This window comes from Barbatula barbatula (genome assembly GCF_947034865.1).
Source record: "Barbatula barbatula genome assembly, chromosome: 8".
Classification (NCBI taxonomy): Eukaryota; Metazoa; Chordata; class Actinopteri; order Cypriniformes; family Nemacheilidae; genus Barbatula; species Barbatula barbatula.
Window position 1 is genome coordinate 12598706 of NC_136771.1, and position 16824 is coordinate 12615529.

Sequence of the window (16824 nt, forward strand, 5' to 3'; positions counted from 1 at the left end):
GTTGCATGTGGGAACATTTTTGCTTTCATTTTGGGCATGTTTGCCATTGTCAACTTTAATCATATAAAATCATTGTTGATTCACACAAAGTTGTTGACAGTGAAAAGAGTGACTAGTGTAACGGAGTAACCCTGACTCCCTGACCTCAAGAGATGCCTACTCTTTAGCACGCCCGTCTCCCATACTGAAGTCTGGAACGACGCTGGATCGCGATTATAACCAGATACAATAGTTGGTTTGGAAAAACCCCAGCCACAGCACTAAGCCCTGTTCATAGATATAAGTTAATAATTGGTTAACTTTATTAATCAATATATTTATTAAAGTTTAATCATTTATAGCATTTATTGGTAATATTAGGTATAATTATTGACACCCCACCCCGGACTTCACTAATTTTCAAACCCTGGCTACGGTCATGATTAAAAAGCACTTTTGGCTTAAAAGTGGGTATGCGTATGTGCACGGGCGTGTAGTGTTTCTTTACAAAGTGACATCACCAACTACTGGCCTGGCATGTATAAAAGAGCATTTTTAGTTGTTTTCATTGACTAAAACACTTTTCAAAAACGCAAAGGAAAAACTTTGGCCTTAAAATCAAACACATATGACCAAGTAACAACCCTCAAAGATTTCAACCATTCATTTCACTAAGATTTCAATTTTTGACATGGCATTACTCATATAATAAAGATATCAAACAGTCTACTTATCTACAGTAGGAAGATAACCACGAGAACACACATACTTATAAAATGTAAAGCCTAAATGCACTGTATCTGTCAAACGCATAAATGTTAATTTGATAAATATGTAATTTACAAACTAAAGGTAGTTCATCTCTTGGGGGGGGGGGCATTAATTAAAAAACATTATAAATCTATAAATTTACAGTATATCCAATATTAGCATACTTGTGACTGCTTTTGTTACATTGTTTGAAAATCAAAAACATTCAACAGGTATGCTGTTTTTATGTTGGACACAAGCCATGACTTCCATTATAATCATGCAAGTTTACAGAGTACTGCCGTTATTGCATTGCAGATGAGACTGCGTGAAAAGTATAGCACAATTTCAACAGATGCATGGTATATATTGTGATAGCCCCTAGCCGTGTTCATTATTAACACGATATGTTTGTGATTATTGCAGCTGCGGCCCAGACATTGAGCAGCTGTCCTCTAAGGTTAAGAGATTAACCATGGCTATATCACCAATTTGTTCTCTGCAGCTGAACGTGAGAATGATTTGAGGTTTGTACGATTTACACTCCCAGATATTCTAGAAAACATTTAAGCCTGTTTGCCCTTTTTGATGCTCTTTTAAGTATGACCCTCGCGCACTAACAGCTTGCATGTTGAGATCAAGCTTAACTACAGTAGATAAACACATGGCTGTAATCACGGCCGGATTCCATGACAGCTTAATTTTGCTGCATGTTAGCAGCCCTGAAACTACTGTAGTGGTGGAGGAGAGATTATCAGACACTGCACGCTTCCGCTGTAGCTTCTCTGCTTCTCGCCGCTTGATTATGCAAAGCAGGCCTATATTCTCGCTTTGAAGTTGGGTGAAAATCGGCACAGCTCAGCTGCCTCAGGGACAGCCTGTCAAAATAGGTAAATAAATAAAAAGGACAGGGTTCAAGCAGAGGTCAACAAAATGGCCGTCCTACTGGAGGTCAGCTGACACCACAAGTGTTGACTTTATATAAACTGTGCTACGGTGACCGTTTTATTAATGCCACACGAGCGTGCAATCGCCCCTAAAAAATTTACGGAGCGAACTGTTGGTTCAATAAACATGGGCGAATGACCCATCGCTTGTCGAAGCCTAGTACAGAAAAGCACAGCAACAGGCCCATTGTCTAGAATGGACGCAGCTCTGATGGTGTAACTATTAAGGATAATGCGGCGTGCTCTTCAAACATAACCATCAAAGCAAACCAACGCGCTGGAGAAGTTCCTCTACATCTCTCCACGCTCCATTACCCGTGAATACACTCCCGTTTGACATTTGTCGTTGTGAAGGAAAGACACTTTGAAATCTTCGCCCGTGTGCTTTATAATTTGCCTCATAAGCAGCCATGCAGAAGGCGCATGAAGTAATTAACAGGCAAGACGGAGTTGAATCATTACAGGTGTTTCGCTCTGACACACCGTTGTATCTGTTATCGTGGAAGCTGTTCTGGTGGATCTTGAGCTGTTTCGGTCTCAGAGTGTGGTAACTAGTGAGACGGTGACAGATGTCATCTATTTATATTTTGGGATGGGAATGCTCGTGATTACCCATTTTACTGTCAGCGTCAATACAAAAAAGTGAATTTCCTAAGGCTCAACCTGAGCTTTTTGTGGAAAATAAGGAGAGCGCAACGTTAATAGCAAGTGTAATGAAACGAAGGCAAAACATATACACTTCCGTTCAAAAGTTTAGGATCACTAGACTGAAATGCATTTTGTGATCTTAAAGTTCACCCATAAAGGAAACTTCTGTCATCAATAACTCTTGTCATTTCAGACCTGTATGATTTTCTTCCGCAGAACACAAAAGAAGATATTTTTTTGAAGAAAGTTGGTAAGCAAACAGCGCCGGAACCCTTTCACGTCTATTAAGTTGACACAAAACCAATGCAAGTGAATGGGTGTCACGAATTGGTTTTGACAGAACCCAGATGCAGGCAGACGAGGGGTTAAATATAAATGTTTAATAAATAAAACACCCGCAATGGGGAAAAACAAGCACAAAAAACACTAGCAAACAAAAACTAGAAACAACACCTTCCACGAGGGGGACAAAAGCAAAACAAGAATCTTTAGCAAAGATAAATAATAATTCCACAAACTGTAACAGGAACCAGGTAATCCAATAACAGGGGGATAATACTGTGCACTCAAGGCATCAGTGTTGGACATAGAGACAATAGATATAAGACAAAGACATATGATAAAGACAATGCACCAACACTGAACAGAGAGAAACTGAGACCATATAAAGGGAGACACTAACGAGGAGTGATTACATGGGGAGAGTGGTGACAGCTGATGGGAATGAAACCCTAACGAGGTGAATTACAAAACAGACGATGGGAATGAAACCCTAATAAAATCACAGGAGATAGGAGGGTGGGGCTGAGAGACATAACAGGAAGACACGTGGCATTAAGTAACAACATAAAGCCACATGTCTCCACACATAACACAACAGAAACCCGAAAGACGTGGCAATGTCATGACTCTGCCCAGGGAGCTAGAAAGCTCGAGACAGGAAGGACAGAGTCCTAACATTACCCCCGCCCCCAGAAACGCCCCATGGCGTCTCAAGGGAGAAACTTCAGCGGGCCAAAACACCAAAGCACAAAGACAAACACCACAAGCACAACACAGAACAAACTAAGGGGAACATAAGGGAGGCTATGAAGGGGTTCGGGTGGGTCAACAAAAACAACAAACATGGGAGGGGGGGTGGGGGAATGGGAGGCCAAACCTTGGGGACACCAGAAAAGGGTGGGACAGGTTGAGGAGACTTGAAACAACCGGACGGGACAGGTTGAGGAGACTTGAAACAACCGGACGAGACCGGCGGGGACTTGAAACAACCGGACGAGACCGGCGGGGACTTGAAACAACCGGACGAGACCGGCGGGGACTTGAAACAACCGGACGAGACCGGCGGGGACTTGAAACAACCGGACGAGACCGGCGGGGACTTGAAACAACCGGACGAGACCGGCGGGGACTTGAAACAACCGGACGAGACCGGCGGGGACTTGAAAAGGCTAGGGAGAGGTGTGTGTCCAAGGGGGAAAAAAGTTTGAGGTGATGCCGGCCGGGGAACTGGCTGAGGCACCGGCTGGAAGTCCGGCTGAGGCACCGGCTGGAAGTCCGCCTGCGGAAGGGCAGGCCTGGACGCCTGCTGATGGGCAGGTCTGGACGCCTGCTGATGGGCAGGTCCTGAAGCCTGCTGATGGGCAGGTCCTGAAGCCTGCGGAAGGGCAGGTCCTGATGCCTGCGGAAAGGCAGGTCCTGATGCCTGCGGAAAGGCAGGTCCTGATGCCTGCGGAAAGGCAGGTCCTGATGCCTGCGGAAAGGCAGGTCCTGATGCCTGCGGAAAGGCAGGTCCTGATGCCTGCGGAAAGGCAGGTCCTGATGCCTGCGGAAAGGCAGGTCCTGATGCCTGCGGAAAGGCAGGTCCTGATGCCTGCGGAAAGGCAGGTCCTGATGCCTGCGGAAAGGCAGGTCCTGATGCCTGCGGAAAGGCAGGTCCTGATGCCTGCGGAAAGGCAGGTCCTGATGCCTGCGGAAGGGCAGGTCTGGCCGCCTGCGGAGAGGCAGGTCCTGACGCCTGCGGAGAGGCAGGTCCTGACGCCTGCGGAGAGGCAGGTCCTGACGCCCGCGGAAGGGCAGGTCCTGACGCCCGCGGAAAGGCAGGTCCTGACGCCCGCGGAAAGGCAGGTCCTGACGCCCGCGGAAAGGCAGGTCCTGACGCCCGCGGAAAGGCAGGTCCTGACGCCCGCGGAAAGGCAGGTCCTGACGCCCGCGGAAAGGCAGGTCCTGACGCCCGCGGAAAGGCAGGTCCTGACGCCCGCGGAAAGGCAGGTCCTGATGCCCGCGGAAAGGCAGGTCCTGATGCCCGCGGAAAGGCAGGTCCTGATGCCTGCTGAAGGACAGGTCCGGCCGCCTGCTGAAGGACAGGTCCGGATGCCTGCTGAAGGGCAGGACTGGATGCCTGCTGAAGGGCAGGACTGGATGCCTGCTGGATCGCCCACTGGAAGGCCGGCTGTGAAACCGGGTGAAGAACCGGCAGGAGAACCGGCTGGGCTGGTTTACGTGCCCCCCTCCGTTGCCTCTTCCTCTTCTGCCGAGCCAATCTCCTGGTAGTCGGCTGGAGGAATGAGGTGAAGGACGGGGCTGGCTCCGCGTTGGAGGCCTCCGAAGATGACCCCCAGGACTCTCTTCTTCCACGCTTGCCCTGAAGACTGGTAGGTGGTGAAGAGGTTGCAGGGTCCGAGGCTGATGGTGCGGTGGTGGTCACCACCCCAAGCTCCAGGGTGTGATCCTCGGGGATGGGGCCCAACGGAGAAGACAACCTCGGACAGACGGAGACACTGGGCTCCGGTCGGCTCATGGCGAACTGGAGCACACCCTCGAAGCCAAGCGGTCTCAGCCTCATCATCTCCGCAGGCGATAGGGGGACCCTCAGTCCACTGTTGAACGCCGCCGTCACCTCTTCCTCCCCGAAGAGCTCCTCCACTGCGGCTTCCAGGAACCTGTCCAGGTACTCGTCCCGGTCCAAGTTCCCCTGGCGAATGCTGGAGAGGGGACCAGGCTGGCGAGGCCTTGCAGGGAAAATCGCCACCTGCTGGGTTCTTATGGGTTGGTGCATTCTGTCACGAATTGGTTTTGACAGAACCCAGATGCAGGCAGACGAGGGGTTAAATATAAATGTTTAATAAATAAAACACCCGCAATGGGGAAAAACAAGCACAAAAAACACTAGCAAACAAAAACTAGAAACAACACCTTCCACGAGGGGGACAAAAGCAAAACAAGAATCTTTAGCAAAGATAAATAATAATTCCACAAACTGTAACAGGAACCAGGTAATCCAATAACAGGGGGATAATACTGTGCACTCAAGGCATCAGTGTTGGACATAGAGACAATAGATATAAGACAAAGACATATGATAAAGACAATGCACCAACACTGAACAGAGAGAAACTGAGACCATATAAAGGGAGACACTAACGAGGAGTGATTACATGGGGAGAGTGGTGACAGCTGATGGGAATGAAACCCTAACGAGGTGAATTACAAAACAGACGATGGGAATGAAACCCTAATAAAATCACAGGAGATAGGAGGGTGGGGCTGAGAGACATAACAGGAAGACACGTGGCATTAAGTAACAACATAAAGCCACATGTCTCCACACATAACACAACAGAAACCCGAAAGACGTGGCAATGTCATGACTCTGCCCAGGGAGCTAGAAAGCTCGAGACAGGAAGGACAGAGTCCTAACAATGGGTGTCAGTTAACAACATTCTCCAAAATATCTTCTTTTGTGTTCTGCGGAAAAAAGGAAGACATGAGTGAGGAAGAAATTTTGATCATTTGATCTAAAGGAATTTGCTTACATATTTGAAATTATTTTGTGGACAAAAACATCATAACTTTTTTCATTGGAAAACTAGAATTGTACATAATAAAAAAGTTTGAAATGGAAGGCAGCCAATAAGAGCCCAGCATCAATGAGCACTACTTCAGTACAGTTTAAAAAGTATCTCAGGGTGAGACCTGAAGAAACAGGCTGAGAAAATGAAGTGACACTATAAATCAAGACACTATAATAAAACACCAGGTAACAATTTATGTTTCCAATAATGTCAATTATTTGATATTTATTTTACGAGTATTTTTTATTTTGTTGTAACACTACAGGCAGAGGAACGATGCCACACGGAGAACTGAGGTTGGATTTATTGTAAAGTGAACAGATGAACAGAAGACAGGTGATAATCCAACAGGTGAAACAATCCAACAAACAGGTAACTTCCACAGAAAAGTAAACTAACAACACGTAACATCCACGAGCAAATAAATCCAAACAACAGGTAACATCCACTGGTTGCAAGGGTCTGAACAAGTGATAGACAAAATTGTGATTGACACGTTTTTGACAAGAAAGTTTTCCTCTGGCTCCTTGGTTAAAGCTTGGCGCTAGCAACACCAAGGTCATGGGTTCGAACCCCAGGGATTCCACAAAGTCAGAAACAAATGTATAGTACAATGCAATGTAAGTTGCTTTGGGTAAAGGCGTCTGCCTAATGCTTAAATGTGTGGGTGCAAGGGATTATGGGGAGTGTATTCCGTAGTGTGAAAGGGAGTGTGTGAAACTGGTAGAAAGTGCTGATGCTGGGAGGGTGTGGCTGACAAACCAGAGGGGATGTTACACGTGTCATAAACAGTTTTTAATAAAACCACGCTGTATCTCAGCACTTGACATTACTTTTGATTTAGAGTTTTATTTTACTACATCACATTATTATTTTGATAATTGTTTTATTGTTTTACAATCTAGAAAAAATACTAATAATGAATGAACTCTACTGAACACATAAAATATAAGCTATGGCTGGGTCAGCACAGGCATGCACAGACATACAGACTCTTGGCTGTGTGACACTTTTTTCTTTACAGTCAGGCCAGAAACAAACACCCCTCATTAACATTGTGTACTGTGTTGCAACCTGCAGAGTTGGTTTAGGATCTGCTGCCAGGGTAACAATATGAACATCAAACAGAGAGCGAGAGACAGAAGGAGAAGCAGAGCAAAGGGTAAAACCAGATTAAATCAGAAATCAGTATGGGTCGCCAACGCTCCGTCACCCACATGAGGACATGGAGGGCTCAGCTACACATGATCTGAAGTGGGACATTTTGTGTCTGTTTAACATGTTATTAAGGCTGGAATATTTAACCGATATAAGTGCGAGTGGAGAGATCAGCTCAGCAGGGAGTCGCTTGTGAAGGAAGCAGTGAGGTAGATAAGGGAAGAGGCAGAGGTGTTTTCTCAGAGGAGGCCGCGTCGCCTCTAAACTGTTTAGAGGGGGCAACTGCTCTGGTTACTTTCATGAGCTTGTTGTGTCATCGGTGAAATACAAAACTGAAATGTGAAATGCAGGTGATAAGTCATGTGAGAAAAGGAAGAAGTGATGGGCATGAGTGTTTAAAAAAGATGGAGCAGACAGAGTAATTACAGCGTCGACAACAATACTTCCGGACTAATAAACTTCAATCATGTCTAAATCAAAATGACTTAAATCAAAATGTATACGTTTTTTCGTTAAAGTTGGCATGAAACAGAAGCATCGATTATCTTATTTTCCACATAGTAATGTATATCTGAGCAAAATGGCTTCTGAGAAAATAAAGGGGCAGAAGTTTATTTCGTTATTTCGTTATTTACACTAGTCACTAATTGGATCGTTATCATTTGCTAACCAAAGCGTTTTTTCCGGGCATAAATTAATCTCTTAAAGACGGTTTCATCTTAACAACATAAATTTGTTCTCATAGCTTTCAGGAGTTTTTTTTAACACGAAATTCTCTTACGTAACGACTTTTCCTAACAAAGTCCCCTATTGGACAATTCGCCCAAAAAAAACACGAGAAAGAGCCGGAGAAAGGGCACGTACATCGATGCTTTGTTGGCGGAGTTCAGCTGTGTTGTTTCGTTCACTGCATTTCGCAGCCTGTCCTTCAAGTAAAAACAACTCAAAAGGTCGTGCACGTAGTTTATCATGCCAAGTCATGTTTAAAATTTAGTTTAACTTGCTTAACTTAACTCAATTAACTTGCGCCAGACTTGAAAATCGGGAAACACAGCAGAAACCGGAAGACAGCAGATGGTGATAGCTTCCGCGCATGTTCCTCAAATAAATCACTCGTTTGACCTTGGTACGCTTAGAATAGTTGTACTTTTGAACTGTTTTGTGCCTGTATCATGTGTTTTTGTTATTTGATTGTGTCATCTGCTAAATATGCCTGAATTTGTGTGTATGTGTAATGTAAAAACAGTTATCACAACATTTTGAAACGAAAATCAAACCACAACACATATTATTATTGCAAAACAACACTCCAAGATGTACATTTTAGAACGACTGTAGACTATTTTTTTGCAGGCAGCCAGGAGAGACACAAATTTAAAGTGAATCAACAGTTATGCAGGGATGGTGCGATGATGTATTGTGTGTTCTGCCCCTGCACTCTTTCAGGTCACACAGCTGTATCTGTCTTTTATAAAAGTGATCAAACTAAAGACTCTTCGAAGATACGAAGTATGCAATATTACTCTGTCCTCAAGATCAATATGAGATTGTCAGAAACTGCGCGTTTAACATCTGCTTTAACATGTTTATAATACATTGGTAACACATAGAACAAGTGAATTGTGCTATTTTGTTTCAACATGAAAAGATCTGTGGGGATTAGTTTAGTCCCTTTTAGCGCATTAGCGATTCATTAAAATGTGGTTGCACCTGTTCCATCATCATTTCTGCAGAAAACAACGTGAACAGTCTTGCGATTATTCTTGACTCAGGTGTGCAAAGCCTTTCAGTCCTACTCAGAGTGGCATTATTAAAACAGCAGTCATGGTGAGCTAGTGTAAATGTCAGCGGCTATTTTAAAGTCTTTCCTACCAGCCGGGGCTCATTTCTCAGACCACCAAAGTTACTGTATACGCCTTAACGTTGCCAGTCTCTGCTCCGGCTTTTCTCTCTTTTTCCTATTTCCCTCTGAGGGGTAATAATTCATTTCCTGCACGAGCGAGCCGCTCGCTGATTTGAAAGGGCAAGCGGAGCCCATCGCGGAAAATGGAAGGGTGAAGACACCCGCCGCCCCGGCACAAACTCACACACCGAGGTGCTCCTGTCTTCTACACATGCGAGCAATATTTTACATATATTTAATAACTGAAATAGTAATAAGAATTTGATAAATTACCATCAGTTAATGTTTTATTTAATTGTAGATTTGTACTTCATATACGCCACAGACTGTGGGATAATTGAGGTCTAGACACAGGAAAGTTTTCATAGTTTGCTTAAAAAACATACTTTAAAGATTCCACATATCCTTTTTTAAATAAAAAAAACATTCACCTCTTTAGGACCTTTTCAATTTTTATTCGCACAAAACTTTGATGTATGAGAGAATTTTCCAGTCAACGAACATAATTCAATAATATCAAAATAAGATAATTTACTATTGAATTTAGTAGACTATCCAATGAAAGAAAATGGAAATGATGAATGCACAGGTATTAACCTTCTGCTTTAATAAACCCAAATTTGATTTGAAGTAACCAACTTTCTTTTCAAAGATATTCCATCCAAAATAGAAGTGTGACATGGAGCACAAAATAGGAAACAACTGAATCTATACAGAATGATTTACAGTGCTCACAAATGACAGACTGCACAATTACAGGCCTCCATGGCAAACACTGTGCGCAATGATATAACAATAGCATGTATGATATAACAATAAAGAAATGTGCTTATATGGCAGTGTGACAAGATGAAAGCCTTGGATGAAAAAAACACTTTTAGGCCACTATTAGTAAAATGCAAAGTCACACTGCAATCTTTACAGTGAAGCATGGTGGCTACAAAGGACATTTCTCTGCGACAAATATGAGAAAACTCGGAAAAACGGATTGGAGCAAAGTACAGTAGAATCCCAGAGGAAAGGTTGCACCAATCTGAGGAGAAAGCACTGAAATTTAGAATACGATTCATCTTCCAACAGGACAATGACCTAAAACATAGACGCTGCACTAAGTAAATATGCACTCGATAAATATGTGTTGAGATCAATCTTTGAGGAAGCAAAAAATATACAATATGTAACAAAAATATACAATATGTAACATATCAAGCAGCTTATTAACAGTTGCTACAGCTACTACTGTTTTTGCCACCTGTCTTGCTATAAATGTTGATGACCTCTGAAGAAGATGAAGCCAAAGCATAGCAACAGTACGCAGTCCACACTATTATCGCTTTGTATTTATTCAAACACTTCAGCAGTTAGACCTTATTCCGTACTGTGAAAAGGGTGTCACATATTCCAAATGTGCCCCTTAAATGATTTGAGTTTTGCTAGACACAATTTGTCATTGACCTCAAAGGCTCGAGCCTTTCACCTCAAAACCCCTCGAGCAGATCAGCTTAGAGTTTTAGAAAAAAACTAAGTGCAAATAAAAACACAAGCCTGCACGCATTACTCAACCACGTTCAAGTGTTGAAAATTATTCAAAACGGCTTTCATCTTGAGTGGTGCTTCTAATGTGAAGTGTCTCGAGCAACTAGCATTCCTGCCTGACCTCAGCCAAAAGTACCACATATAAAAAATGAGGAACAGTATAGTCAATGAACATAATCAAGATATGTTTATGTGATGTTAGTTCAAAAAGCTTTGCTTGACAGCTAAGTAAAGACAGTTGAGTTTGAGTCAACTGCATCTCAGATACGAAGTTTTAATGTACTCTCTTCAATCGACAAACATACATAGGTCCCCAAGTCTGCCCCTTTTTGGGGATCACTAAATGTCCCACTGGAGGATGGAGATGGGCAAAGCCAAAGTGATCAGACAGCGAGTCAATCAACTGGGTGAGATCCAGAAGCTCCATCCCCCGATTGGATGCGAGGACAGCTTCCACCACAGATTGGTTCTCTGCACGTGACATGGTGCATGTGGAATAAACAACCACTCCCCCAGGACGCACTGCAGCTAGGGCCGAACTAACAAATGATAAAACAAACATACTTACTACCAACCATTATTACATTACAAAAACACAGTACAACCATCTACAAAAACCGAGAAGAAAAGAACAGCATTTATCTTTGATGTGTTTGAGTAACGGATATTTACCACAGCAGCTGTTTCTGTAGGAGTGGTAGTCGAGCTCTCTCCTTTAGCCAGATTTCCCCTTGGTGGGTATCAGGGGTATAAAGCCAACTCCGGTCATTAGAGCATGGGGCATCTACAAGCACCTGACACAGAGAAAGAGAGCAACACACACAGACAAACACAGTTAAGAGAGTCGGTTTTACCACCACAGGGAGGGAAAAACAGCGTATGAGACCGAAGGGACATATTTCATGTTCACCTGGGGGTTAGTGAACGTAATACAGAAGGACAGCAGAGACCTGTCAGTACGGGCCTCGTTAGCTCTTTAAAAGAACCAACACACTTGCACCATCCTCTGTGAACCGGCTCGAGCAAATGAGAGAAAGGCTGACGGAGAGAGAGCAGTATAGTGGAAACACTACACACACCTGGGGCCAATAATCACAAAACACACCTGAGCTAGAATCTTCTACACTGGTTAAACAAACAACTCACACCCGCAACAATAATCTCTCTGAGAGAGGAGAGCCAACTTAAAAATACCTTCTTGTCTTCGTGCTCCTTCCATATGCACATCTCGCTCCCCGCTTCACCTTAGTACTTTCTTGGTTTTCTTTTAGGAATACGCTCCTCATTAGAACTGGCTAAAACCGCCTTGTCAAGCCGAGGCCCTGTTTTTCTCCATGCCAGCTTTGTCTTGGAGCATCTTAATTCCCGCTGTTTGGTCTTGTCATACTAAAACAATGCCAAGGCGTACTACGGAGACCGGCATTACTAAAGCACGCGATGGTGGAAAAAGACCCCCACGAGGCCGAGGAAGATGGCACGTTTAAGAGGCAAACTTACCCCCTTGTCAAAGTGCTTGCACTAATAAAGTGATTGAACCATGGGAGACAACGCACTCAGAGACATTTTGGGAAATGAGCGTACGTGTAAACGTGTCTCTGTCTACAGTTCCCATGTATCTAAAGTGTTGCGCCGATGTGAATAGAGGTCAGGGGGAGTAAAACAACAACACTGCCACCTTCTGGTCAACACCGCACACTGCAGCCGGATGTATTTTTTCTGTATTCAGTGCTGTATTCAAAAACACTATATCTGTTAAAATGTTAATCTCTCCTAGCACAGCATCCACCCTGAGCCACATTCATTTGAAACCATCACAACACCTCCTGTCACATTGTGTATTCGTTTACCTTTCTGCTCAGTGGCCCGACTCTTTTCAGTGCCAGCAAAGGATATTACTCAGTCAGCAGTATCTAGGCACCTTAAAAGCGCCACATTCACAGCTTGATTGGCATGTTTGGCCTGCAGGGATGCTGGTGACCTGCCTGGCGTCTCGTCACCTGTGATGAGCGGAAAAAAATGTCTACATATGCAGCTTTGACTTCAAATGACGGAGCGTGCAGAGAACCTCTATTCCACCTTGCAGCTTTTTGGTTGTTTTTAGATGTATTGTGAGTGATGGCAGTAAGCGGTAGGTCAATATGGTAAATGAGGGGGTTGGAGAACAACAGAGCTAGTGATGTCATGGAGATTTTATTTTATAATATTTATTTTTCATTTGTTGGTTTTGTTTCTTATTAAACACCTGAATGAGTGAGATTATTAGAAGATTATTAAGTGCGTGTAGCTCTTGCAGATAATAGAAAAAAAACATTGCAGTTATTGTACTTTTCCTTTTGATTTATTCTGGTTAAAGTGACCTCATTAATTTCCCCCTTACTTGAACAAATAAGATATATGGTACTTACTTTTTATACACATTTACTAATATGGTTAGAAAATTATTAATATTAATGAAGATATTGAGTTATATGAGATTTGTTTAATTTTAAATAAAGCCAGTTGCCTTATGGGAGACAACATGTTTAAATCACGCCAATACTTGAGTAATAATAATGAGTAATAAGTGAGTTATAATGTAATGTTAGTAGACTGAATATTTATTAAATGATCTCCACTGCAAAGTCAGAAAGTCTTATGGGCAGAGTGATAGCAATACCAGGGTTATTGGCCTCAAGGAACACACAAACTAACAAGATGTAGCTTGAACCCACTGTGATATGCTTTGGGGGAAAAAAGCATCTGCCAAATGGATGTGAATTTTCATTTTTGGGTGAGTGGATTGTAATTGTGTTTAATATGCTAGAGGAGCGGAGGTGAGTGTTATACCTTGTCATAAGCCCCAGGCCGCTCGCCTCCAACGCTCCTGCCATCCAGGCGAGTCACTGAAAGCAAGTGTTGTAGCGTAGTAGGAACATATGATTCCAGAGTCTTCAACAGCCAGTTGTGTCTGTGCGGATCCACCTCATTACAGTGCAGGAGCTCTAACAGTTCAATTATATCACATGATTAACAGTGCAGGGCACAAAATCACATTTACATTTATTCATTCGTTCAGCATAGTCTAATTCAGGTGTTTTACAAATGAGGAACATCATGAGCAATTTGTCATAAGAGCTGAATATTTGTAGCATACAATGCAAGATTAATACACAAGCGGGTGAGGGCAAGGAGAATGCAAGATAACAAATAGCACCATTTTGTTATCGAGTTAAAAATGTGCAAGAAAGCCATAAATATGAGGGGATGCTTAAGAAATGTATTTTGCTTACATACACATTTATGAAACAATTAAACGCTACATAGACCATTTTGCATGATGTGAATAATACTGATCCAAAAAACACTTCTTGTTTCGGTTCTAAATAGTTATGTTTTATGGTAATTTTTGAATGGCACGGATATAATTTAAGATTTGTCGGTGCAAGTTGTTTTCAGTTACAGCTCAAACGTGCACTTTAGTCTATGACTAGGCTTAAGCCTTGACTGTAAAACCGGGCCTTAGTGTAAATTAACAAAATAATATTATATTCAAACAAAACAGCTCTATATTACTATTATTATTAGGGCTATATTTGCATTGTGTTTGACCCTTTCTGTTTGGATATTGAAGAAATGACCCATCGCCTGAAATGAAAACTTGAATTCCAAAAAACTAACAATAGCATCATGCAGAAAACATCAAAATCTGAAATTAATTTTCACTAAAAGCTGTGTTAACGCGTAGGTGCAAAATAGCATGTAGTTGTTAAGACTGCATAAAATGGGGGCTTGTGATAGGGACGATATCGTAACATACACTTCTCAAAGCCATGACACAGGTACATTGTTATGCAATATGTAATAAGTTAACCACCTATTGGAACTTACGAGGAGTGGCTGTCTGCAGTATGGCCAGACTTTTTCCACCAGGAGCTGCACAAAGATCAAGCACATTTTCTCCGTCCCTCACATCTAAAGCCAGTACTGGCAGAACAGAAGCTGCATTCAGAAGAAAGTACTGTTTGAGACAGCCTGGTTGGTGACCTTGGCTGGGCAGACGGACTGGATCTCGGTGAATAAGACACTGCAGATGGATGTTGGCTGCATGCGACTGGAATTCAGGCTGTACCCGTGGAAGGAGGCTTGTGTATCCTAGCGCTCTGAGGCTTTGCTCAAGGTTTGTAAGGTCACTGAAGCGATTAAGCAGGCAAGCATATTGCCATGAGAGCGGATTAAGAAGCACATCCCTAAAGACATAAAACATTAATAAGGGCTTTGTTATTATCATGTCCATGTACTATGGATTGTACCATGATGCATGCCCAAAAAAAGGGATCGGGTATGTCCAAAATACTATTTAATTCATTGAGAAATTAAATCATGTTTAAAACAGAAATAAAATGGAACATAATAGGAAAAACATGGATCCTACCTTGCACTTGTCCACTGTTCTCCAAGCTCTTCGCTGTACAGTGCATCAAAATGCTGCAGTACAGTTTTACAGACCTGTCTCTGAGGTTTAGACCGACACCGTACTGAGATCTGATGAGGTCAGTAATGTCAATGCAAATATGAATGAAAAGAAATAACATTTATAATACTTTTGTGTAAAATAAATGCATAAATAAGCATTTACATTTCATTTGGTTACTCCCAAAAACTAATTTGAATGCACAGGCAGTGTTGGCAATGTTTGTTTCCGTTTGGAATTGTTTTATTATTATGTTATTAGGTAAACCAAAACGAACCCTCGACTTCTGTCCGCTGCTTGGATGAGTGCCAATGCGCGCGCTGGAGCAATGACCGTGAGACAAGGATAACGCGGCGCACTTTAAAGGCTTCAGAAACAGAACAAAGCTTCTGGAGCATCCCTCAATGCGCCATAATATTGACGAAAACATAGATATGTTTACCAGCAAACAACACACTATTTTGGAGTTTTGCGGAACGGTCCGTCGTCCCCGAGAAACGCGGTATATCACATTAGTTCCGTCTTCTGTCTTAAATTAAAAATAAAGTATCTATAATTTCTGTGGCTGAAATATGTATCAATGATACAGTAAGCTTAAGTCAATGGTCTTTTAAAACATTTGTATCAGTTTAATGAGATTTGAAAGGAAAAATAAGTATTTTTTACTACATTTAAGAAGACTGAACTCTATCTGAATGTATAGAACAAAAATATGAGATCACTTACCAAAACACAAAATGCACATATTTTGTTTCTAAACACTTTATTTTAAAAACTTAAAAATGTATTTATTTTAAAAACAAAAATATTTGCATCAAATCACTTTTATTGTCACATCACCGTCTGCCGTGGTGAGCGAAAAGCTTGGAAGCTGCCCCAGGCAGTGCAGAATACAATTTACACATTTAACAAATAACATTATACACATTTAGACATTTTACCAATAACAGTATACTTTCATATACAGTATATACCCTAAAATATAACAATAATTTACAAAAAAATATAACAACATAATACACATAAACCACAATGCACAGAGTGGTTGTCTTGTATATGAAATGGTTGTTAAATAGATGTTGCATTGAAGTCTAGTTGATAAAAAATGTGGTGGTTGAGTTAAATTGCATGGTGAATTGTGTAGACAGCATGTTAAGGAAATTTGTTAATTTTTAGATGAAAAACTAAAACTTAAACACTAAAATATCTTAAATGTTTAATCTGTATTCATGTATAGGCTACATCACATTCTTAATGTTGGAATAACTGCAATATATTATTATTTTTGTATTTAAAAATTGGACTTTCGAATATCCTTTTCGTCATTAAAATCTACAGCTGCTCTGTCCATATGTCAAATATGACAAAAGAGAGGGTCTTTTGATTTGCCTGTGTAGTCTATATTGTTTTTTAACCAAAAGGCTACAGCAACAGAAAAAATGATACCACTCCAAAATTATTTTCAGTCTTTCTGAATTTACTGTAAAATTGTCATTTTTCTTTCATACTGTGAACTAGTGACAGACAACTAGTGACATTTCTCCAAAATTCTAAATGAAATCTTTTTTGTATTTGCATTAAATTAGACAAACTTATCAA

The 16824-nt window shown here is 41.9% G+C and overlaps 1 protein-coding gene across 1 annotated transcript; it reads right to left on the reverse strand.

The window, feature by feature from the left end:
• Positions 1-9510: 9510 nt before the first annotated feature.
• On the reverse strand, positions 9511-15730 carry nsun3 (NOP2/Sun RNA methyltransferase 3). Its single transcript, XM_079461531.1, has 6 exons — positions 15503-15730; positions 15187-15296; positions 14643-15001; positions 13602-13756; positions 11448-11569; positions 9511-11314 (listed from the first exon to the last, which is right to left on the reverse strand). Exons 1-6 carry the CDS (start codon positions 15653-15655, stop codon positions 11050-11052), a joined length of 1164 nt encoding a protein of 387 aa, XP_079317657.1. The 5' UTR covers positions 15656-15730; the 3' UTR covers positions 9511-11049.
• Positions 15731-16824: the final 1094 nt, after the last annotated feature.

Bases quoted from the DNA above. Each gene is read 5' to 3' on its own strand.
- nsun3 (XM_079461531.1), bottom strand. From the start codon at position 15,655: ATGTTTTCGTCAATATTATGGCGCATTGAGGGATGCTCCAGAAGCTTT. The intron at 13,757-14,642 runs GTAAGTTCCAAT...TTGAACTGTTAG, and splicing joins ACTGCAGACAGCCACTCCTC to AGCTCCTGCACTGTAATGAG. The intron at 11,570-13,601 runs GTATAACACTCA...TCTCTGTGTCAG, and splicing joins GGCCTGGGGCTTATGACAAG to GTGCTTGTAGATGCCCCATG.